The sequence below is a fragment of the Prosopis cineraria genome, unplaced genomic scaffold (assembly GCF_029017545.1).
Source record: "Prosopis cineraria cultivar Desert tree isolate PC_DT_omini unplaced genomic scaffold, ASM2901754v1 PC11, whole genome shotgun sequence".
NCBI classification, from domain to species: Eukaryota; Viridiplantae; Streptophyta; class Magnoliopsida; order Fabales; family Fabaceae; genus Prosopis; species Prosopis cineraria.
The window spans coordinates 6,113,448-6,135,947 of NW_026555342.1; the positions used below are offsets into that span (position 1 = coordinate 6,113,448).

At 32.7% G+C, this 22,500-nt stretch overlaps 4 protein-coding genes and 1 long non-coding RNA gene across 8 annotated transcripts; 2 read left to right on the top strand and 3 right to left on the bottom strand.

Moving 5' to 3' along the window:
• The first annotated feature begins 1,081 nt into the window (after positions 1-1,081).
• LOC129287051 (RING-H2 finger protein ATL78-like) lies at positions 1,082-1,904 on the top strand. Its single transcript, XM_054923193.1, has 2 exons — positions 1,082-1,436; positions 1,534-1,904. Exons 1-2 carry the CDS (start codon positions 1,221-1,223, stop codon positions 1,738-1,740), a joined length of 423 nt encoding a protein of 140 aa, XP_054779168.1. The 5' UTR covers positions 1,082-1,220; the 3' UTR covers positions 1,741-1,904.
• Positions 1,905-6,276: 4,372 nt separating this feature from the next.
• Positions 6,277-10,400, bottom strand: LOC129286015 (choline-phosphate cytidylyltransferase 2-like). Its single transcript, XM_054922052.1, has 8 exons — positions 10,139-10,400; positions 9,430-9,543; positions 8,905-9,000; positions 8,407-8,449; positions 7,838-7,993; positions 7,633-7,713; positions 6,723-6,833; positions 6,277-6,616 (listed from the first exon to the last, which is right to left on the bottom strand). The coding sequence occupies exons 1-8, from the start codon at positions 10,267-10,269 to the stop codon at positions 6,476-6,478; spliced, it is 873 nt and encodes a 290-aa protein (XP_054778027.1). The 5' UTR covers positions 10,270-10,400; the 3' UTR covers positions 6,277-6,475.
• A 1,282-nt stretch (positions 10,401-11,682) lies between these two features.
• LOC129285394 (uncharacterized) lies at positions 11,683-15,576 on the top strand. Its single transcript, XM_054921075.1, has 6 exons — positions 11,683-11,831; positions 12,026-12,140; positions 13,382-13,521; positions 14,077-14,439; positions 14,783-14,845; positions 15,022-15,576. The coding sequence occupies exons 1-6, from the start codon at positions 11,727-11,729 to the stop codon at positions 15,256-15,258; spliced, it is 1,023 nt and encodes a 340-aa protein (XP_054777050.1). The 5' UTR covers positions 11,683-11,726; the 3' UTR covers positions 15,259-15,576.
• LOC129285395 (uncharacterized) lies at positions 13,830-15,027 on the bottom strand. Its single transcript, XR_008587182.1, has 2 exons — positions 14,287-15,027; positions 13,830-14,209 (listed from the first exon to the last, which is right to left on the bottom strand). It is a non-coding gene; the product is annotated as an uncharacterized LOC129285395 (long non-coding RNA).
• A 521-nt stretch (positions 15,577-16,097) lies between the features above and the next one.
• LOC129284823 (protein TRIGALACTOSYLDIACYLGLYCEROL 4, chloroplastic) lies at positions 16,098-20,681 on the bottom strand. Of its 4 annotated transcripts, none has more exons than XM_054920310.1 (6): positions 20,425-20,681; positions 19,739-20,040; positions 18,709-18,955; positions 18,003-18,366; positions 17,313-17,650; positions 16,098-16,397 (listed from the first exon to the last, which is right to left on the bottom strand). In XM_054920310.1, exons 2-6 carry the CDS (start codon positions 19,996-19,998, stop codon positions 16,200-16,202), a joined length of 1,407 nt encoding a protein of 468 aa, XP_054776285.1. In that variant the 5' UTR covers positions 19,999-20,040; positions 20,425-20,681; the 3' UTR covers positions 16,098-16,199. The 4 variants fall into 4 exon arrangements, with proteins under 4 accessions (XP_054776285.1, XP_054776284.1, XP_054776283.1 ...); XM_054920309.1 differs by having other exon boundaries at positions 19,739-20,086; positions 20,425-20,680; XM_054920308.1 differs by having other exon boundaries at positions 19,739-20,153; positions 20,425-20,680.
• Positions 20,682-22,500: the final 1,819 nt, after the last annotated feature.

A 22,500-nucleotide genomic window follows, 5' to 3' on the forward strand; every position in this document is an offset into this window, starting at 1 on the left:
CATTTTATAATGTGATAAAAATTAATAAATTTCATAATATAGTAAAAAATAAAACGTATTTATTATATGCTTTTTAGTTGTATAGAAAAAAATTTTGTTGGCAAACATAGATTTTTAGATAATTCTTATATTAAAGAGGGACATTTTGATCAAATTAAAAGTTTAAAAGTTAAACTTAATTATAAACTAATATTAGATGGATAGAAATAGAATCTCAAATATACAATAAAATTTTATGTAATATACATTTTAATTTTAAAAAAAGGTTTATATGAATTTTCAAAATAGAGGAAAAGTTTGCATGATTAAGATATAATAAAAGAATGATAAGTGTATTTTACTCTAAATTTTATTTTATTGCATTCATTGTTTTTGAGTTTTAAAATTTTGCATGTCTAACTTGGAGTTTCAGACTCTCCCATTCCCCTGAAGGGCTTAACATTGTCAAAACTATTTTACCATGTTGGATTTTAAATATAAGTCAATTAATTCATATAAATTAATAAAATTAGATAAATTATTGGGACTCAACTCCCTTAAATTTTCTGTCATAAAAAAAAGAAAATTGTATAAATTATTTATTTATAAAAAATGTATGCTACCTTTCTCAAAATACTATTTTTTAATTATTTATATTAGAGTACTATCAACTATCAAGATAATTTATACAACATACAAGAATATAACATATAGCTATAGCGGTAATTTGAGGAACAATAATAAACAAAGACGATAAAGGAGATTAAAATTTCATATTTACGATCAAAATAAATTTTTTAACTATATTCCATATTTAGGACTAACATGTAGGATGTATCTTTAACACCTAAATTTTTTAATTGTGAGAATATCAATTAAGAACTTCGAAAGAAATTTAATTTTCTTAAAAAGATTTCTAATACACATTAATAAGTCAAGAAATGAAATTATTGCTTGAAGAAGCATTTGATCCATCTAATTTTTGTAAAATATTAATTTTTTAATTATAAATTCTTATTGATATTTTCCTTTTTTTTGTTTTTAAATTTTTGGCATCCATTGGCCCCTGAAATAGGAATCTTAAGAAACTTTCTGCAAATGAAATGATTGTGTGATTGGCCATATCATGGGGTCAGTGTAGTTGCTTTGGGTACCATCCAACTGATGAGTCGTCTTCTCCACCGCCTCCATCTTCTTTATGTACCTTCCCTCTCTGCTTCTCCTTCTCCTCTTGTCCGTCCATGGCTGATTCTCCCTCTCCCTCTCCCTCTCCCTCCACTCTCCACCATCCCTCCGGTCTCAGTCTCACCGTCCTTGTCGCCGCCGTTGTCTGCGCCTTCCTCTGCGCCCTCGGCCTCAACACCATGCTCCACTGCGTCTTCCAATGCGCCGTCACTGAACCGCTCCAGTGGATCGCCTCTCGCCGGATCAATTCCGGCCTCAAGAAGAAAGACATGGTGGCTCTTCCTACCTCCACCTATCATGTCAACCCTAACTCTTCTTCTGCTTCCAATTCTTCCGTCACCTGCTCTAATTGTGCGATTTGCTTAGCAGATTTCAGCGATGGAGATCGAATTAGGTTTCTCCCAAACTGCAGTCACACATTCCATGTGGCTTGTATTGATAAGTGGTTGCTCTCTCATTCATCTTGCCCGACTTGCCGCCATTTTCTCAAGTCCTCCACAGATTCACTCAACTCCTTGCACCTTGTTATACAGTAGATATGTATGTGCGTGCGTATCCATGTTAAGAAAAATTTAGGCCAGGAAGAGGAAGACCAGATAGATTAATCATGGGAGTTGTAGGATGAGACTTTTTTAATGAATAATATTTATAAAAGCTTGGTTGATAATAACATACAATCACTTTATGCAATTTATGTAACAGACTCTCTTTAGTAAAATAAAATTTCTTGTTGGTTTCAACCATACACGTCTCTAAACAAGGCTTTTATATTAGTTATGGACTAAATTTTTGATCGTTGGACCAACTTTATTAGCAGCTAGTCATTCACTTTTTGATTCCTCTTGGGGAAATTTTTACTTGTCTTCTTGGTTAAGTAGTGTTAGTTGTTAATGTGGTATTGGCGTTTCTATGTAACTTCCCTCGAGTAACAAAATAATTACTATTTTGAGATATGTTCTCTGTGTGGTTTGAATCATGTTACACCTTAAAGAAACTGTGGGAAAGGGAGATTACTGTGCACCTGGCATGATGAGGGTAACATGAGAGGCCTACTCGAAAATTTATTGCCCATTATGCTAATTTCAACCATTTAACTCTTCTTCTTTCAAATAAGGGATTAAGTCTAACATAAAGAGTTAATTTTTCATAATATAATGAAACAATGTTTAAATTTGTATTAAGAAAGATGCTCACATTTAAAATTCAATAGTGCCACAAATAAGGTTACCTTTTTTTTTTTGAGCAAACAAATAAGGTTACCTTAAATAGAAGGATACCTATATAAAAAAAAAAACTAATATTGCGTACACCAACAAAAATTAATTCAATTGATAAGAATTTAAACCATAATTTCTAAGGTCATGACTTCAAATCTTGTCACTAACGTGAATGCTTTATTGATGGCTAATTTATAAATACATTTGTAATTATAAAAGTTTTTTGAGTTGGAGGTATGCTTTAACTCACTTAAAATTTTTTGTTAAATAAAAAGAAGCTAATATCAAGTACAAAAAGATATTGCAAATATATTATATGCCTACCAAATGAAACTTAACAAATTTTTTGGCCCGACTTTATCACATGTCCATGAGTAATACAACCCTTGTCTATTATTATTATTTGAAAATTTTATGTTATTTATAATAGTTTGTGAAATTTTAAGGATAATTAATACTCTTTTCACCTAAAATGCCCATGAGGTTATATCAAAACTACTTGTAAATAACTAATGATAAGGATTAGATATTAAGCGGGTCAACTGTAATAAAAAAAGTTAAATTTGGAAAGAAAGTGGGATGTAAACTAACTAATAATTTGAAAAAGATTGAAAATATAAGCATATTCAATGAGAGTAACTGATTTTAACTAGTTTTCTTAATCTGTGCAAAAAGCCAAAAAGTATTAAACGTCTCATATGAAAAGGATAAGAGTTAGCATGAGATGTTCGAAATAAATGCAATTAAATAACAAGTGAAGAACAGAGGTAAAGTGCCTTGTTTCTCTGTCTTATTTGATAAAAATGATGAGTACATTTTGTTTATTAATATAGCCAGCAAACTAACCCTAATTCGAGGATCTTAAAAGTCTTTAGCTGTATCCTACTATCTTAGACTTATCTTCTGTAGTATAAAGTATTAGTAGAGATAGCATATCGTAATGTCTAACTAATCCTAGAATATAAAACAATAATAATAAAACAATACAAGGAAATGCTAGTAATAAATAAAATAATATAATTGGCGCTTCTCAAGAAAAGATAATAATATTTTGATTAATAATTATATATTTTTTAGTAAGTAATAAATGTTGGTACACTGATAAATTAACCTAGACTCAACCATCAGTTAAAGTTGAAGACAATGAGCTAACCTCCTCAATATAATGTATTCTGATTTACTTAAATTCTGATTATATAATAGTGCACTAGGAAAAAAGTAAAGACATGTAATTAGCGTAAAAACAAGATAAAAACATCACACACAATAATATATATTTTTTCATGTCACTACTCAGTATCTCCAAAACCTTGAAACAAGTGGGGAGGTGCGCGCTAATTAATTCAAGCTCAATCTGATTATAATCCTTAAAGAAAATCAAATATACAATTTTTTCTAAAAAAATAGTACTCCCTTTGTTAAAAAATGTAAGGCATTTTTTGAAGAGTTAAATATTTACAAAATGTAAGATATTTTTAGTCTTTCAAAGTATAATCATTATCTTTTTTTCAAAAGCGCCCATATTGATAATGGCTTTATATTTATTATAGAGTATTTAATAAGAGTAAATATAAAAAAAGATTAGTTTAAAAGTAGGTAACTATTTTATTGGGTGGTAAGATTTGATTAAAAATATCTTACATTTTTAAATAGAGCGAGTATCTGAAATCTAATACAAACAAATTAAATTTTCAATTCTCGGATCACACAAAATTAGCAAAGAGAATGATTCAACTCAAAATGTTTGCCAATAACAATTGTGTTTTTTTTTTTAATACTTGACAAATGCTCAGACCCTATATCATTAGACGTTAAACAATTGATTTTACACAAAATCAAAAGATTACGTGGTACCTTCCCTGAGTTAATGTGACATGATAGCAAATGATAAACCCTTCTTAGCTAAGTTGCTACAAATACAAAAGTTAAGATTTAAATTTTTATCTACAACTTCCAGTCTCTTTATGTAATATATTTTTATTCAAATCATACAAATTAATAAAAGTTGATTATCTATTTAAAAGTATGGCAATATTTCATTGTTACTCCTAATTATTATAAATAAACAAATGAATATCTTTTCTCAAAATAAATTAATGAGTACTTATCTTTTTTTCTTTCTAATATAATAAAGATATAATGGTTCATTTATTAAAAAATATGCTGATAAACTCTTATATTAAGGGACAAAAAAAATGTTCTAAAAAATCTTTTATATATGGGAAGGGAATATTATTTTTAAGTGATGAATATGAACACCGATCAAGCACAAAAACAAAAATTCTTACTACTCACACTAACTTGAGTTGGCATACGAGGTGCCTCTTTAAAGCAAGTTGAGACATAAGAAGACAAAGATGGATAGTAAAGAAGCATATCGTCCAATTCAAAATGCATATTCTCCGACATATCTAAGTGAGTGATAAAGCAACATTTGTCCCATCATCTGATCATCACTTTGTGTGGATTAGGATATTTGATGCCTTTTATCCCACACAACAAAAAACAACCTAATTGATTTGTTGCACTCTGCATGCCTTCATATTGCTGAACCAAAAAGATAAGATAACTCAGACTCAGATCTTAAAAGCCAGTAGCCAACCAAGAAATGGAACCTTTGGCCTAATCCACAATCCCATTATCTCTTTAAGGATTGGTAAGTTACCATTACTTCAGGATAAGGATGTTTACAAGATATCAACTTTGAAGGGCAAGAAAGTGTTTATTATTATTTTGTTTACTCCTTTTTCCTCCAAAATTTAATATTAAGAGTTTGATTATGGTTCGAGTCTAATCTTAAAGTAGCTATTCAAAGACAACTCTCCTTGAAAGAGGAGGAAAATTAATGCATTTTGGTTTGAGGGATGTGAATTGACTTCAATGGCATCATGAAGTTGGAGAAGACTAATGCCAATGCGTTTGTTTTGGATTGACAGAAATTTACCCTTCAACAGATAATTATAATTTTTATTCTATTAATAAATGGCATATTTATCTTCAATTTTTTTGTCCTTACCTCTTCAGGTGAATGAATACAAGGCAGTATTCATGTGGAGAAACCAAGAACTTGGATTTGAGAAACAAACTGGACCCTTAACAAAGGCAAACTGTGGGGAAGGAAAAAAAAAAAAAGAGTAGATAATAATTGTGCAAAATGAGATAAAGACAATTTATGAAAGTCTACATATTATTTGCGAGCCAAACATAGCCCAAGTTTTGGTCCAAAAACAAAAAATAGCCCAAGTTGGTGGAACTTGGCCTTATCCAAACCAACCTGAGTGGTTGTGGGGTGATGATTTGGATTGAGGTTAATCATGGAACTTTAACAGATAAAACTAATTATGAATTAGGGTTAAAAAAAAAAAGTAAAGATGTTTGAAGCAGATCCATTTAGAGAGGTATTTGATGGATGGTTACTTGATGCATTTATTTTTGGGAGAGATTGAATCTAGTTAGTTTTTTTTTTTTTTGGACTTTGCTTGACTAGCTTCCTAAGTTAATAATACTATGTAGTCATTTAGTTCATTGTTGTCTAATATTTCTTTATTTAGTTATTAAACATCATTTAAAAATTAGGGATATTTTACATCTATAAATGTTTCTAATATAATACATGAAATTGAGACAAACTGTATTGTTTTTTATTTGTGACTAGTGTGATTTACTATGAATTTTATATTGGTTTATTGATGATATACTGATTCAATGATTTTACTTTCATGTTCAATCATTAAAACTTGAGGCTCTCACACCTTCCGGTTGCCAAAGAAACCAATATTCAAGCACTGTAGTTACTAGAAGAATACAGTTAATGTAGACCTATTTTAAAGTATTTAATTACATCCACAATTCAACAAGAGATACTTAAAAAAAAATGTATATACATCCACCTTAATAATTTTGAAACTTGAATAATTTGATTAGCTTAAAAAAATACTATATAGCAAATTTTGATTGTCTAGAATTCAGAGTAAAAAATAGTTACAGCAAATTATATGCGACTGGACCTGACAGTTCAGACATCTAACTTGTAAGACTTAGCTGGCAACTATCTGGTTTTCGTTGATACACACTTAAGGTTGTTTGTCACTTTCCTAACTGTAGTATGCTTCAGATTCATCCTCGTCATACAATTCTTCTTCTTCTTCATCATCATCATCTTCATCTTCATATAAAAGATAATTTTGATGTTGGCTCCTTAAGCGTTCTTGAATTCGGTCTCTGATTGCAGTTCCCTAATTTAGTTAAGACAATAAAATGAGATTTCATAAAAAGGAATTATCAAAGTAGTAATGAAGACATCATACAAAAACGAGTTATTTTCCACAGTAAAGAGCCAACCATTTTGTGGCAACTCTCTTCAAACATCTCAAGAAATCCGGCAACCAATCGATCAGCATTTTCAATCCATTCATCACGGTGCATTCCAGCAGTTTTTGCTACAGTTTGTATCTACAATTATGAAAGAAACCAAATTCAGATTTAACCAATATCTTATATTGCAATAGGAGAATGATGTTATAAATTCCGCGCATGCATTAAACAACGAAGAATTAATTGATCCCCAACAAGTGAACCTTAAAGCACTTGCTCCTTCATGTATTCCAACACTACGCTGCAATATATTTTTGCCCTTAGCAACACAATTTTGTTTTCTATTATCGCCCTCTGAAGTATGAACAATTTAAGGACATGAACACTATGGCAAAGAAAAATTCAAAGTTTCCAAGCAGTTTAAGTACCAAGTTATGCCTAATAAAAGATCTGTCATGCATTAGACAATATATCAAGGTCAAAACTTCTAAGCACTATATAATATATTGGGTCTAACTGGTACGGGTAGCAACTTTGGGTTGGGCTTGGCCTAGTTGAGTTTCTTCATAATCTCATGATACTTCACCTCAACAGGTACGTTCTTGATAGAAGCAGAATCTCTAATTACAAATAGCCAAGGAAACCAATGTCACAGCTTAGTTTCTTGCAACGAGTCAAATGGCCCATGGGCATAAAAATTTTGCATTAATACTGAACATTGAGTGGCCTGTCTAGCGTTGACCAGCCCAGATTTTACCAGCTGTTGATTGGTTTAGGCAAATTTCAACAATTTGTTGGCTCGTTTTCAGGATTCAATGAAGCAGTATAGACGTACTGTGGCCAGTTTGATAGTTCCTTTGTCTAACTGGCTCGTGCAGTCCAGTTTTGTACACATAGGTTAATGATGCGAAGTCAAAGCAAATGTCAACAAAAGTACCTTCTCTCCCACTTTTTCTTGGTGCTTCTTCACTTTCTCGCGCAACCTTTTAAGTCCCATGTTCATTCTTAGCCTCTTCTCCTGCCAGTAGCGGATAAAGTAACACGAAATCGTCAGCTTAAAATGGAAGACATTAATCAGCCAACGGACAAATAATATACAGGATAACATCTACAAGAAATAAAGGCTTCAATGAAGGACAAACCTTCACATAGCTGACACCTAGCTCTCTTCTTGAATAACCACGGTCCAGATTACGAATAATGTACTGGTTATAACCTTTGATAATTCTCATGATAATATCTGAAGTAGAAATCCCGTCAGTCCGCTTTGTTTCCTTAAATTTTCCAACTGACTTAACCTATGTATTGTGTAAGGAATAAATACATTAAAGATAACCAGTGTCAGCCGCAACACTAGAGAAATTTACAACTGCTAAATGAGTATTACTAATTCAATGAAACGATCAAAGCTAAATAACGCTGAAAACAGAAAACATTCGGCAAGCTCTAAGCTCATTTTTTCCATCATGTAACCATAGAAAGGCTTCAAGAAGTCAAATTAGAATCACAAAGATGAACTGTTACCCAGGGAAAAAATGAGTCAGAAGAGAAAAGTTGACACTTAATTATGATAAACCAAAGGGCAACCGTTTTGATTCTTTGAATCGAATGAAATTACACAAGTTTCTATTCTTACAATAAAAGAATGTTATCATATTAGTTTACTCAAATCAATAGTTGTTCATGCAGTTCAGCTTTCACTAAAACTTACATATTCATAGACATCCTCTCCAGCTCCGCTTGCATCAGCATAACTAAATTAATAGAGTAGAAAAAGGAAAAGTTAATTTATTGAAGAATAAGTGAGAACTTGAAGATAAAGGTACCGTACAAAATACAGTTAGGATTTAAAATGCATCCTCAACTATCATCTCACATGAATCTTGAGCTATTATTTTAATTCTCGTTATATGGTTTCCAATTTTTCTTTCAGGAAAATAAAATCCAGCATCACTTTTCTCTCCTCAAAGTGCAATATTTCAAAAGCAATTCAATTACAAACAACGAACTACTTCCAGTGCCAAAGTTGACAGCATGAAACTTCAATAGAAAACCCTAGACTTTTGACAAAGCAGCTGCAAGAAGGTTTCCCGTCCATCAACTGTAAACTTATACTACTCTAGTGTTGATAATTTTTCATCCATAAGTTCCCTTGAACCGTGATAATTTTACACATGAAAGCAGTTAGCTAGGGGCTGATTATCCTTACGGAAGAGAATCATGTGCCACATAGTCAATTTGATGCTTGTCAAGGAATTCCTTTGTCATTACCCAAGGCGCATCTGGAATAACTTCGTCAACCCACCTGCAGCGAGTACAATACAACATGTTCAAGCAACAAACTTGCATGCGAAAAGCAGTGAAGTGAATCTGATAAAGCAAAAGTCCAATATAATGTTCTCACAAATTTTAAAACAATTCAGACGAGGAAAACAGATAGACTAGAATTCTTTATTTTAATTAAAAGATTTCAACTGCTCGATAAATTTTTGGAGGTAATAAAACCAAAGAAAATTTTGGATCTTTTATATAACCAAAAAAACTGATTTTACAGTGTAAAAATTTAAAAATTGAATTTCAATTGATCACATTTTATGAGATGTAGCTCTAGAACTCAGAGATCAGAACTGGTTTTATTCCAAATTTCTAGTAGTAGAGCATTACATAAATAGGAAGTGTACATTATAGGATATTAGTGTTGAATGAATAAACTAAATTCAAAAGGTAAACCAACCTGCAGTGTCGAAGAGACTCGTAGCGTTCTCTCTCAGTCATAACGGTTCTGCCTTTATATTTGTTAGTGACCTCATCATTGCAGCATCCAACAAGGAGATAAGTGCTTGGAAACCTTAAATTAGGGGGGGAAAAGGAAATGGATATGCATTACATGATTGCTCAAATAACACCTATTTATGAAAAACAAAGTAGTTGCCGTCCAATTTGTTATGGTATAAAGCCATATATATGGCTTCTCCCCGACGCTCTGCACATGGTCTTCTACCAGGAGACACTATTTATAAGTTATAATATATTCAGAAGATGTCAAAGTTCTTCTACAGTAATTTTTTTTTTTTTACTTTAGGGTATGTTTTGAGTTTTAGATTTGTATTTTCCGGGGGTTGTCCTTGAGCATTTTGTTCTTCCTTCTCTCAACACAAATTTTCACTCATCAAAGGGGGAAAAAAAAAACAAGAAGACAACAGAATGAAAACAGAAAAACTATGTAAACTAAATCAATAGGCCTGGTTAAAAACCCCATTTATCCTAAGGACTAAAGTGGGGGGAGGGGAAAAGAACCATAACCAAGAGAATAACCAAAGCAACAAGTTATGTCGTTGAGCTTTGAATTTAAACGATACTCAGTAAGTTGTTCCGAGAGAGGCATAAACAAAGGGGAATAAAATAACGAAGATGAAGGAAGGAGAAGAGAAAAAAAAAATTACAGTTTCTTGGCTTGCTCGAGGGAACGAGCATGACCGAAGTGAAAAAGATCGTAAATTCCATCGGCGTACACACGAACTGGTCTCTCGGCGCCACCAAATTCCGAAGCTTTAGATTCCTTGCGATCCTCCATCGCTCTAATCTCTGGGAAGGATTGAGCCAAGCGATCGTTAGTTTTGAAGCGCCAAACTCCAACTCCAACTCCAACCGTAAGAATTGCCGCTACTGGATTTTGTTTCACGAGACCTTTATGTCCGTTTTGGCCTTTTTATATCGAATTACCTATCCAATCAAAATTCAAAATACAGTCATCATATGGATCTATTTGAAGATTCCTTTTAGAATTTAAATCAAAATATTATCGGGATAGTATGCTATAGAATTCAAATCCGTTTTATTGCTTTTTTTTTTTTAGATTGTGAGGGTCGGTAGTTTTTGAATTCTATTATAATTATAATAAAAAAATTAATTTTTGAAATAATTATTATTATCTCATATGAATTCTCAATGTTAAGTGAGATTTTCAGTTTCACATATATTAACTTAAGCCCTTAAGCATGCATATAAACACATACACTACTTTTTTATTTGATTTCCAAAAAAGATAATTTGCAACATCTTTTAGCACAAAATTAAATTTTGAAAAATAATAAATAACTTTCTAAAGTAAAATATTTAATTAATAAACCGATAAAATAACTAATTACTTGCAATAATAAACATGTTATTTATATAAATTTAGAAAATAATAATTAGGTCCTAAAATATTAAATTAATGATAGTTATATGTTTGATAATTTTTTTTAAAATCAAGTTGCAAATATTAATTCGAACACTTATAAATAAAAATTTTATTTACAATATTAAAATTATATTATATTTAAAATTTAAATATTTTATTGAAAATTAAAATTTTTAAATTTGTAATTGTTTAAAGAGAAAATGATAGAAAATTTTTCTTAAAATATATAAATAATAATAAAATCTCACAAAATATAATAATTCTTGTCAAGTTCTTCAGCTCTTTTTGACATTAATTTTTTTTAATTGACTATAATTCCTCTAATTTAAAATAAAAAAGTGGATCATTAATTAAAAAATTTGTAAAACATAACTTGTCATTTATTATTCCATTTTAATCATTTTTATAAAAAAAATAATAATTACTTAAATTAAAGTAATCATCAATATTTATAACATGAAGGCATTATAATCAATCAAAAAGACATTAATATCAAAAAAATTTTAAAAAATTAAAAAATTATCATATTCCTTGGTATTTCAATGTCATTGACATATTTCATGATTTTCCTTTAATTTCTCCTTGTTTTTCAAATAAATATTTTAAATTAAATTTTTTAATTTTTACTTATTTAATTTTTATTGATTTAATATTTTGAGATTGGACTGTGATTCAATTTAAAAGTTTGAGAAAATTTAAAAAATATTTATACATGAGAGATGTGAGTTCTGTGTAATTTATTTAAAATTTAAATATTAACTACCAGTTACACGGTAGTAAATGCATGCGGGTAATAATGGGAGACGGTGGAATTCTGGTGTTTCTATCTGTTTCTGTTCCCACTTCCCATGCGCCGAGCGCCATTTGAATTCTGTAGAGTGATGAATTTCGCAGTAGCAGGTCTTCTTGCTCCTTCTCTAACTCCTCGTCTTTCTACCTCCATTGTAAGCTCGGTATGCTCCTCTTTTCTCTCTCTACTCCACTTTAATTTCGTCTGATTAGTGCACTAATGATGGCTTCTGGGTAACTTCGATTATTTCTGATGCTTATGGTTATGAAGGATTTTGATTGTAGGTTTCTGTTTTTTTTTTCTTTTTTTGGGTTTGATTTTCATGGAAATGATTATTTCTTCTGGGTATTTTTCTAGAATCTTGATTGTAATGGACGATCCCCTCTGGAGGATTCTGACAATGCCTTGAAGCCCAATCAAGCCGGGTATAAATGGCGCTTGGTTTTGGCCTATGATGGGACCAACTACGCAGGTCCGCTTCCCCTTCCATTTTCTGGGATTGAAGCATTTGGTTTCTTTCACCAAGGCCTTAGTTGCCCTTGTGATTTTTTTTTTTTGGCATCTTTCTATGCATTTGCAGTTAGCTTGTTCTAAATTTCATTGCTTTGCTGAAAACTAACCAATAAACTGGCATTTTGGTCTATGGATTGTTCTTCCCCAAAAGTAGCAAAGTCATTGCGTGCTGGTCTTTTAAACATTCTCTGGTCACTTGAAGAAAAAGGCAATGTGCAATATTTGCTATTTTCCAGGGACTTGCCAAAATAGCAAGTTTACTTGAAAACTGACTTTTAATGAGGTTACAACTATTATGAAACTCTGATACTGACACGAAGGCAACGCGCACTGGTATCATAACAGGACAAAATCTATAGTATCTAGAATCTCTAGATGTAATTTGAGGTTGTGAATATCATCTTATAAAATTAATGTCACAAAATGCAGGATAAATGGACTTTTAACTGTTCTAGCTCTAGTACTTCTATAGACTCTTTGAATCAATAATCCTTTGGCAGCTGTATCAACTTTCTATATGGAGAATTATATTAAAATCCCACATAAGGAAATTAATTAATGCAAGGTCCATTGACAACAGAGTCAATGCAGTTTAGTTTAGTTGTTAATAAACCTTACAGTAATTAATTTTTCTGTATGGAACTTGGTTGTAATTCTCCTTTTTCTATATGTGACAATCTCAAATCTTGTGCGTATTCTATATATATATATATATATATATTTTTAAGTTTGACTTGTTAATATATTAGTGTTGCATATCATTGCAGCAAAAGTAAATTGTGACACCCTGTGTGACTTCTCTGTTTAGGAAGATTGTAATTCAGGTTCTAAAGGTGGTAGGTTCTTTGCACTAGTGCATACTATAAAATATAAACAAGTCTCAGTTGAGTGAAGACTCTCAATAGTGATCGGTGGTGTATAAAAGTTGGTTTCAAGGAATAGGAAACATAAATCTGAATAATTTGTTATTGCATCAGTAGATACACTCTGATATTGATTGAATGCTTCTGGATTCATTTGGCTGTACTTCTGATTATGCAAGTGGTCTTTATCCATCAAATTTTGCATTAATCACTGCTATAATTTCTAATCTCAAGCTTAATGATAGCCAGTGCTCTTTTTAAACTTTCTATGTATAATTGAGTTCTTTTAATTTTTTTTTAATTTGCCTAATTATGTTCAAGACTGATTATATTTCAGGCTGGCAATATCAGCTGGCTCCCCCAACCATCCAATGTGTTGTGGAAAATGCTTTAACTCGAGTTACAAAGCTAGATAGGAAGGATCTCTGCTTGGTTGGTGCTGGCAGAACGGATAGAGGAGTTCATGCCTGGGGTCAGGTCCATCTTTATTTCTCATGTGTAGTTTGAAACCGATTAGGTTGAACTTGACTGTATTCATGCTAGGTTTTTGAAGAAAAAGTGCGCTCCCCCCTCCCACCCCAAAAGAAAAGAAAAAACATCCGTCCAAGCCCAAGTCTGATTTCATTTTTCTGTTTCAGCCCGAATTTGAATAAAATTACATGAATCTAAAGATTTTTAAAATATCAAACATTTGTTCAGATTAATTCAAATCAAAAGGCAGGAAATTGTAGTTTTTTTCAGGAAAGACTTTCATCAAATAGTACTCTTTTAAACATCAAAGCCTCTAACAAAAACGTCAAACATTTTATTTTGGCCTGAAATATTTAACAACATTACAAGAGGAAAATAACAAACTTCATTCAAATTCTATTGGGGCCTAGCCGCTTAGGCTAGAAAACTCAGAATTATTCGGGTCTTGAATTTAAGGGACAAATTTAGTATTTTGTTTTGCAGGCTGGATTGGTTACTCGGCTTGCGATCAAATCCTAATTTTAATGGCCTCCATAGATTACAAGCTTAACTTGACTGCAGGGTGCGCACTTTTTTACACCATTCAACTATGACAACTTGGAAGAGATTCATGCAGCTTTGAATGGCCTTCTTCCTTCTGATATCCAAGTTAGGGAGATCAGTCCAGCATTGCCTGAATTCCATGCTCGATTTTCTGCAATAAGCAAGATTTACCATTACAAGATATACAATGATACCATAATGGACCCATTTCAGCGGCACTTTGCTTACCATAGTGCCTATAAACTCAATAGCACTGTCATGAGAGAAGCTGCAAAATATTTTCTTGGGAAGCATGACTTCTCTGCCTTGGCCAATGCATCCCACAATGATCGGGTTCCAGATCCAGTGAAGCATATATTCAGATTTGATGTGATAGATATGGTAATTGTCTATCTCTAGTACAAGGTTTCTCCTCTTTTAGCTATTATTTCATTTTTGAAATGGCAGTTTAATCCCAGAAATAACTAAAAGATCATGAAGTTATTTAAGGCATAGTGAAACACGCTTTCAAAAATGTTGTTCATCATTTAAAAATTTACATGGCTATTTCTTTTAAAATTGAGACACTGGATGGTTAGTGGTAATGGAACGAATCACAAGGGAGTTGAATACAGGAGTTTTATGATTTTTGGCCAAAACATTGTAGCGTAATCTATAATTTGCCTACTTACAGTTTTGCACTATAATTAGTCTAATTTTTGTCTTCCTTTTGCACTATATGTAGGGGGCTCTTTTGCGGTTAGAAGTTGAGGGCTCAGGTTTCTTATACAGACAAGTACGAAACATGGTAAAGGATTATTCTGCATTTGAAATTTATTCTACACTTATTCCAATCAGATGTTAGAAATTGTTCAACGTATTATATTGTATCGTATCTGATACATGTACCTATATCAGTGTTTCCTAGTTCTGCAGTCATTCTGATTAAATACTAGCAATTGTGCCTATCTGTTTACCGTACAGGTGGCTCTGCTGCTTCAAATCGGCAAGGAAGCAATCCCTCCTGACATTGTCCCAATGATTTTGGCATCTCGAGACCGCAAAGAGCTCGCAAAGTTCGCAGTATCTGTGCCGCCTCACGGCCTTTCCCTTGTATCTGTCAACTACAAAGAAAGTCACTTGTTACTTCCACCAGATCGCCCCGCTAGCAGTTTTGGTAGGCATCATAGTGTTACAAAATGCAAGCTTCCGTTTTATTGACAACATTTGGCAGCCTGTGAAACGTTGATACTTCAAAAATGGAGCCTCGTTATTTGCAGATATGATGCACACGATTGCTTATCTTGTGGTTGTATCTGTGTCAATATAGATGTTTCCAAATCAGCAACAAGAAGATCCCATATGTAGAAATTACGTTTTGACTTGTACTTGATTTTGGTGAGAACCTGGAGCAGAAATTTGACTTCCGGGACTATTTCGATTTTCAAAGATGTAATTTCGAACGAAGTTCTTTACTATTGTAATCCCGAGAGTATAAAGCTGTTGAGATTTTGCCAAATATAAAGCTTTGACTTGCTAGGATACCTACTAGATGTGTTTTTTTGGGTAGAAGGATGGGGTTGGTTTGTGGAAGTTCAAAGTTAAAAAGTAACACACACACACACATATTTAAGGTATTTATTTTTAATTAAATTAAAACGTGTAAATATTTTATACATTATTTATTTTATAATAAACTATTAATATTAATATTTTTAACACTTTAAAATTTATTATTTTAATTTGATGGGATAAAAGTATATTAAATATATAAAATATAAAACTTAATTCCTAAATCTTACCCTTTAAAATGAAAAGTTGAGTATGAGACATCTGAAAAAAAAAAATCAATATTCCAATGTTATTTAATATTCAAGATAACCTTACAATTCTTAGTATGGGGTATTAAAAAAATGGCATGTTTATTTATCATTGATTTCATCTACTTGTATTTTGCTGACCATATTTACGAGAAAATTTTTCATAAGGAGTAGGAAGAAAAATTATGGTCATCTATTAAGTAAAAATCCCAATTCCAAGTTAAAGGAAACATGAGGCGGTAACAATATTAATAAGACGATTGAATAGATCACTTAAAGTACCAAACCATTTTTTAAAATGGAGGAACATACAAATTTATAGCTTCAAAGAATGCCTATGGCTTATGTCTCAAAGAAACGAAGTTCTGCCATAAACTCTTGGCGTTGAGGGGAATACCAAGCAACTGCTTTTGCAGAACCAAGGACGCGCAATGCATATTCAAAAGCAAATATGGGTTCTTGTGCTTGTATAGGACACTTTGTGTTCTTCAGATCAACTGTAACTCCTGAATCAACTCTGAAACTGAGAGGACCAACAATCTGCATGGTACACAATAATATTTGGTCATCAAGAGCAGGTTTCAAAATCCATGGAACATTACGGCGTTGTATCTAATACATATTCACTGCATGAAATTTAAAATTTTACTTAAAATATTATATATTATTTGGTAGAGAGAAAAAATTTAAACACTAAGTAGTTAATCGTTTTTCATATTCAGCTGTTCAAATAAGATTGTCTTGTATCTATGTGAGTATCTATGCTTACTAGTTTAGATCCATGCATAAAAGAAATAGAAGTGCTAAGTGAGGTCAGAGCAAAACTGAAAAGAATATGAAAGCGGGACAAGACAGTAATGTGCTGTTTGGTTGGGACATAATGGTTAATTTTCATCTTTAAAATTAGGGATAAGGGTCATATTTGCCCTTCAACTTTACTAAAAAGGTTACTAGAAACTCTAAACTCAATTATGGGTCAATTTTATCCCTCAACTTTAAAAATTCCCTCTCTTATCAGCCTACCGTTTTCTTACAATTAATTGACTATCAATAAGCCCCACATTACACTTTTTTAATATTTTTTATTATAAAATATTTGAATTGAAGGAGCTCATTAACCCTTCGAATAAAAGTTGAAGAGCAAAAGTAACCCTTAATCTAATAAAAAATATTAAAAAAATAGTGAGACCCACTAACGACTAATGGATGTTAAATATTTTTAACATTAAAGTGATGATGGAAGGAATCTTTAACATCAAGGAACAAAATTGATTCATAGTTAAGCTTAGGGTCCCTAATGACCTTTCGGATAAAGTTGAGGAGCAAAAATAACTCTTAACCCTTAAAATTATTTTTCTAGTACACCTAAACTTATGTCATTTCATAACAAAGGTTCTGGCATCATGCAAAACTTCTGCATGTGTGAAATCCCATAATTGAAAGAAAGGGAGGTACCTGCTGCTGAACAGAAAAGACAGCATCAGGACAAATTGCCTGAACGGCTTCCAAGCTGGGCTTCTGAGAATTGAGGAGATCTTGTGTAACACTTGTTGCACCTGAAAGAAATTTCAAGCCAGAAGGAACATCCAAGCGGGCCTGAAATCTGGAAAGGTCTAGGAAAAGCCTTTGAAAGTTTCCATATTGAGCTGTAAACGAAACGGATGCAAATATATCTGCCAAACAGGAGGACTTTATTCCATAAGCCTCGAGATAAAATCCTTTGGAACATAGTCTATCATCTTCCACTAGCGCTCTTACTGAATTCTCTCCCAGAGAGGTGGTCACAGCCATACCTGATCACAAGGAATTCAAAGAACTGATGAGCTCAATAGTCAATGCTATAACATTCAGGGCTTTATGTTAAACACCGATTTGATGTGCTCATCCATGACATGATAGCACCCCTTGGCATGGTAATCTTAGTCCTAGTTCAGATGGCAGAACCCATCACAATCATTCAGTTCAGACCCTTAATCCTTAACCCTCTAATGGTAGAAAAGCTAATGCTCTTATTAGTAAAGATAATATGTAACAGTTTCCTCACTCATTCACTGGGCAAAAGGCCGTGTAGCTAAAGCACATCAGCCATCACCTTTTAGGCCAGGAATGTACTTGTAAAAATTTATGCATAATAAAACAACTTACCAATCATTCCTGTAGCAGATACATGAGGATTTGAAAGAAAAAGGTCATATGGCTGCACCAATTTCAACTTTCGAGCAGTGCTTCTCCATATGTCAATGTTCTTCTTGTAAGAAAAGGCACTTTTGATGGCCAATCCTGGAAGTAGAGTAGGAGGCACTCCAGTACTTTGATTTTGATTACTTTCAAACTGCTCAGGTGTCCCCTTATTATGGTGCAAAGATAAATGATAACTTGCAACAGAGTCACTGGTAGCTAAAGAAGCAAGATCAATTGCCATTGAAAAGGGTACATCCCAGTAATTACCTGTCTTATCAACAAAAAGACCAGGCAAAACTGCCTCTACCATTAGATCATGATCTGCAAACTACAACCACAAACCAATTGAATCTTCTATAAGAATAAATACCCTACACATAGCTCAATTCACGTGAAAATTTAACCACAAAACAACAAGAAATAAACAATTAAAAGTAATAGTCAACGTAGCCTACAGTATGCATAGTGCAAAGTTCAATAAAAAATTGTGGTCAACTGAACATGGAAAATTTGTCCCCCCAGGATGCATACTGTATCCCCAATAGAGTGAATCAAGCTAAGCACACTATTATTCTCTTCAATGATACAAGTAAAGCACGAAAGGCACAGTTAACTGACAAGGAAATCTAGAACAGAAGACATGGCATAACGACTTTATATTAACAATCACCTTGTGATGAAGAACTGCCTTAATTCTTCGTTTATTGGTATAACCATAGGCATCTAAACCAACAAGCAAAGTGTCATCAGGTGTTAATAGGAAATCTGAACAGAAATTTAGGGCATATAAGGATTTCTGCTGTAGGTGCTTCTGAAGGGATTTTAACCATGAGGATACAGACCCATGTGGTTCTCCACTGCTTTTAACAGAGGTGATAAATCTCTGCAAATTGAACTGCCCAAGAAAAGTTACAAACCTGCAAAACTTGCAAACCTAAATATCAATATATATATATATATATATGAATTCCATAAGGATTTTCACAGTCAATTTATAATAAAGACCCTATTGACAGTTAGGAAATACACAGAAAAAAAGATTCACAACATTATACAAATGGTGCAAACCACTACTACCTTCATTGTTCTGGTTTATCTTATTCCAATAACGCCCCTTCACAAAATGCTCACAGTTTAAAGTATCTATGGAGGAATTTTCAAGGGGCCAATTAGTTGTTGGAAAGGATGAGAATGGAATGGATTAAATAAATAATGACAAAAATAAAATAGTCAAAATGGGGAGGGGAGATAGGTCAACCACGTTCGTATGCAGGGAAGGTAACTTAGTTCATGAGGTTGCAAATCATAATTTTTAAAGTTTGTGGAGAGCATGGTGATTCCCATATTTGTGGAATATTGTTGTGGGTTTTATTATCCTTATCATGAGGGGGGAGGGTAGTCTAGTTTATTTTTGTTTTCCATTTCTTTAATCCATTTCATTCTCATCCTTTCCAGCAACCAAAAGGCTTCTGAGCCTCTTCCTCCCCTATATAGGGTCTATGATTTACCATTACTGTCATTTTTCCAAAATATCAATTCCCAAACTATGAAGCATTGAAGTGGACAATTAAATCTTCATAACAATCGAACGTGACTAGCCAACGCACAATTTTCTCTTATTCGAATAAAGAATCCACCATAAAACTTAAAACTACATTCAAACTTTGGCAGAGAATAAGGTACATGAACAAGGGAATTACCAGCGATCAGAAAAAGGGATGGTAAGCACGCGCTGGAGACATAAGCCTTGAGGTTTAGTATAGCTCGGAATAAGAGGTGCATGCATGAAGCGTTGCATGAAATCAATTTGATTGGGTCTTGAAAGCCTTGTCCCTCTGGATATACCCAACGGAATTGGGTCTCCAGGAACTGGAGAAGCCAAACCATCAAGGGTTTTGGGGGTAGAGACGTCCAAATCCCAAAACCCTGCTCCATCCATAGCCCATCTTAGTTTCCTCATCTCTCTTATCTTCCAGAAAAGAGCACTTATGACCTTGCAGAACTGTGCTACCGCCAAGAGAGAGAGAGAGAGAGAGAGAGAGCTTAACCTGTTTCCATTCACATGGCTCTTCGCTTTATCACTACTGTCAATTTTCCAAAGTGCTAACTCGCAAACTATGAAGCATTGACACAAAACATCCATGTTGACAATTAAATCTTAATAAAAATATATATATAACATGACTAAGCGTATTTCATTAATAATCCACAATGTAAAATTTCTCTGCATCCCCTTCTCTTTCGTCATTTCAATTTCGAGAACGATTATACCGCATACAGTAGTCTCAGACACTATCAGGAAGAATTTTCAAAGCATAATATGATGCTCGACCGACAATTAATTAGAATTCAATAGCGAAAAGAATAAAGGAAGGGGAGTAAGTACTTGATTGAAAGAGATTGATGATAGCTTGTGCTACATTTGGGGTTGTCAAGATTGCAGGAAAGCAAGGCGAATGATTCGAAGCTCTCAATTGCGACCCAATAGATGTGTGTAAGAATGGGCGAAAGAGCTGCTTTCCGTGTATTGGCGTCAGATAGAGACTTGGAGAAGTGACTTGGGTGGGACTTTGAGGGGCGTTTTGGGAAGTAAGCCTTGTAACTCTAACTGAATAATATTTTTTCCGTTGGATTACAATGAAGAAACGTCTTGAATATGAAACTAGGCTGGGGTTACAAAATACAACCCGTCTATTTTTTGCACTAACATTTAAGTAGGAGTCTTGCCCTATCCGACCCTAGCTAAGAGATGCAGGGGCTTTGTAAACTTAGTACTTTGCAAGTTTTTCTTTTTTAAATGGAAGGTTGCGGGTTCAATCTCTCCATAATTTTAGGTTGTTAATGTCTACCTCTCTAATAAAAAAAATTGAGTGATCAAAGGGAAAGCAATTAGGGACTAAATTAAAAATAGTCTTGGCATTTTTATGAAAATACCAAATTATATTAGGTGGATTATAGAACACATAATTATAATAAATTAGTTCTGGAAACATTCTCCAGACACCGAAGGGTGGTATCTTGGGAGAAAAGTATAAATAAAGGAAAATTAATATTTTACAATATTTCGTTAAAGAAATTAAGAATTTCATATTCCTTCAAACACTAACTTTTGTGAGGAGTGAGACATTAACCTAAGATGGATTTTAGGGTTCATTGAACTTCTTAGTACTTAAATTGAAAAATTTCCCTCCAATGCAATGAGTAATCTTAATTTATTTTTTTAAAAAAATAAATTTAAGTGGGAAAAAGAAGGATTAAAATGATAATTTAAGAATTAAATAAGTGTTAAGTGGTTTTGATTTAGATTGAACTCTTCCTATTTAAACCCAAATTTAGTTTCAAATTTTTTGGTCAGAGATTATCCTCACTCTCACAGTTGCATTGGACCGAAAATTGACCCAGAAATGGTAGGGAAATTTTAACAAACTAACTGGAAAATTTACCTAGTTTAGTGGAATCCACTTGGCAAGCTTTAAGCTTAATGAAGGATTAAATGTTACCCTCCTATTGGACCCCAACTTGAACTACTGACACTACGCAAGTTTAAGTCCTATTTAGCTTCATTATTCAGATTATTCAGCTCATTCTGGTGTCTTTCACAGCCTGAAAATCGAAGGAAGAAAAAGAGAGAGAAGAGAGAATTCAATGTAATGAATAAAAAATGGTGGGCACGAGATCTTTAGTTTCTACCTTCAATTTCACCCTTTAAACCTCAACAAATTCCAAAACTCTTTTTAGAGAAAGTGTTCGTATCTTCAACAGCTACACGCCTATGGTTTTAGATTTTCTATCGGTGAAGATTTTGATCACAAGGGTTACCTCAAAGTGGGCGAACCAAGTAAGCAAAGCCTAAGCAACTAAGAGGTATGAGCTCTTTACTCGGTTCTGTATTTGGTTCGGAAGTTTGATTGAGAAACACTTGAGCGTGCTGCTGTTCTATTCTTTGCTCATGAGTAAACTTGAGAATGTTGCTGAAATAAGATAATGTTTAGTATATGAAAAATATTTTTTAGAAAAGAAATGAAATATCTTAAGGAAATAAAAGAGAGAGAGAGATATATATATATATATATATTTCTCAATTTTTTTTTATAGAATACACTTCTCTGTTAGCAAACATTACTTAAGAATTTTGATTTGAGATTAGAGTAATTATAAGTATCAAGGATGGAATTATATCTCTGGTAGTATATAAAGATATCTGGAAACAAATTGTAAAAAATTGACTTTGGAAACAAATTGTAAAAAATTGACCATAAAGAGTCAGGTTCAATTTGTATAAGTTAAGCATTAACCTGCAAGTTTAAGTTTGAAATGTTGAAACTATGATCTTATTTGAAAGTACAGTGGCCACAAAGCTAACTAAACAAATTAGACATATTAAAGTTATAAATTGGAACATTTTTACATGTGGCACAAATAAAAAACTAATTTTTACATGGAAATTAAGCTAACTTCTCTT

Coding starts and splice junctions, on each gene's coding strand:
- LOC129286015 (XM_054922052.1), bottom strand. CDS start 10,269: ATGGAGGATCGCAAGGAATCTAAAGCTTCGGAATTTGGTGGCGCCGAG. Junction 9,544..10,138: donor CTCGAGCAAGCCAAGAAACT/GTAATTTTTTTT, acceptor CCCTAATTTAAG/GTTTCCAAGCACTTATCTCC. Junction 8,450..8,904: donor GTGGCACATGATTCTCTTCC/GTAAGGATAATC, acceptor CTATTAATTTAG/TTATGCTGATGCAAGCGGAG.
- LOC129285394 (XM_054921075.1), top strand. CDS start 11,727: ATGCGCCGAGCGCCATTTGAATTCTGTAGAGTGATGAATTTCGCAGTA. Junction 11,832..12,025: donor CTACCTCCATTGTAAGCTCG/GTATGCTCCTCT, acceptor GTATTTTTCTAG/AATCTTGATTGTAATGGACG. Junction 14,846..15,021: donor ACAGACAAGTACGAAACATG/GTAAAGGATTAT, acceptor TTTACCGTACAG/GTGGCTCTGCTGCTTCAAAT.
- LOC129287051 (XM_054923193.1), top strand. CDS start 1,221: ATGGCTGATTCTCCCTCTCCCTCTCCCTCTCCCTCCACTCTCCACCAT. Junction 1,437..1,533: donor GCCTCAAGAAGAAAGACATG/GTGGCTCTTCCT, acceptor TTTGCTTAGCAG/ATTTCAGCGATGGAGATCGA.
- LOC129284823 (XM_054920307.1), bottom strand. CDS start 20,181: ATGGATGTTTTGTGTCAATGCTTCATAGTTTGCGAGTTAGCACTTTGG. Junction 18,367..18,708: donor AGGCAGTTCTTCATCACAAG/GTGATTGTTAAT, acceptor TTGTGGTTGTAG/TTTGCAGATCATGATCTAAT. Junction 17,651..18,002: donor ATCTGCTACAGGAATGATTG/GTAAGTTGTTTT, acceptor CCTTGTGATCAG/GTATGGCTGTGACCACCTCT.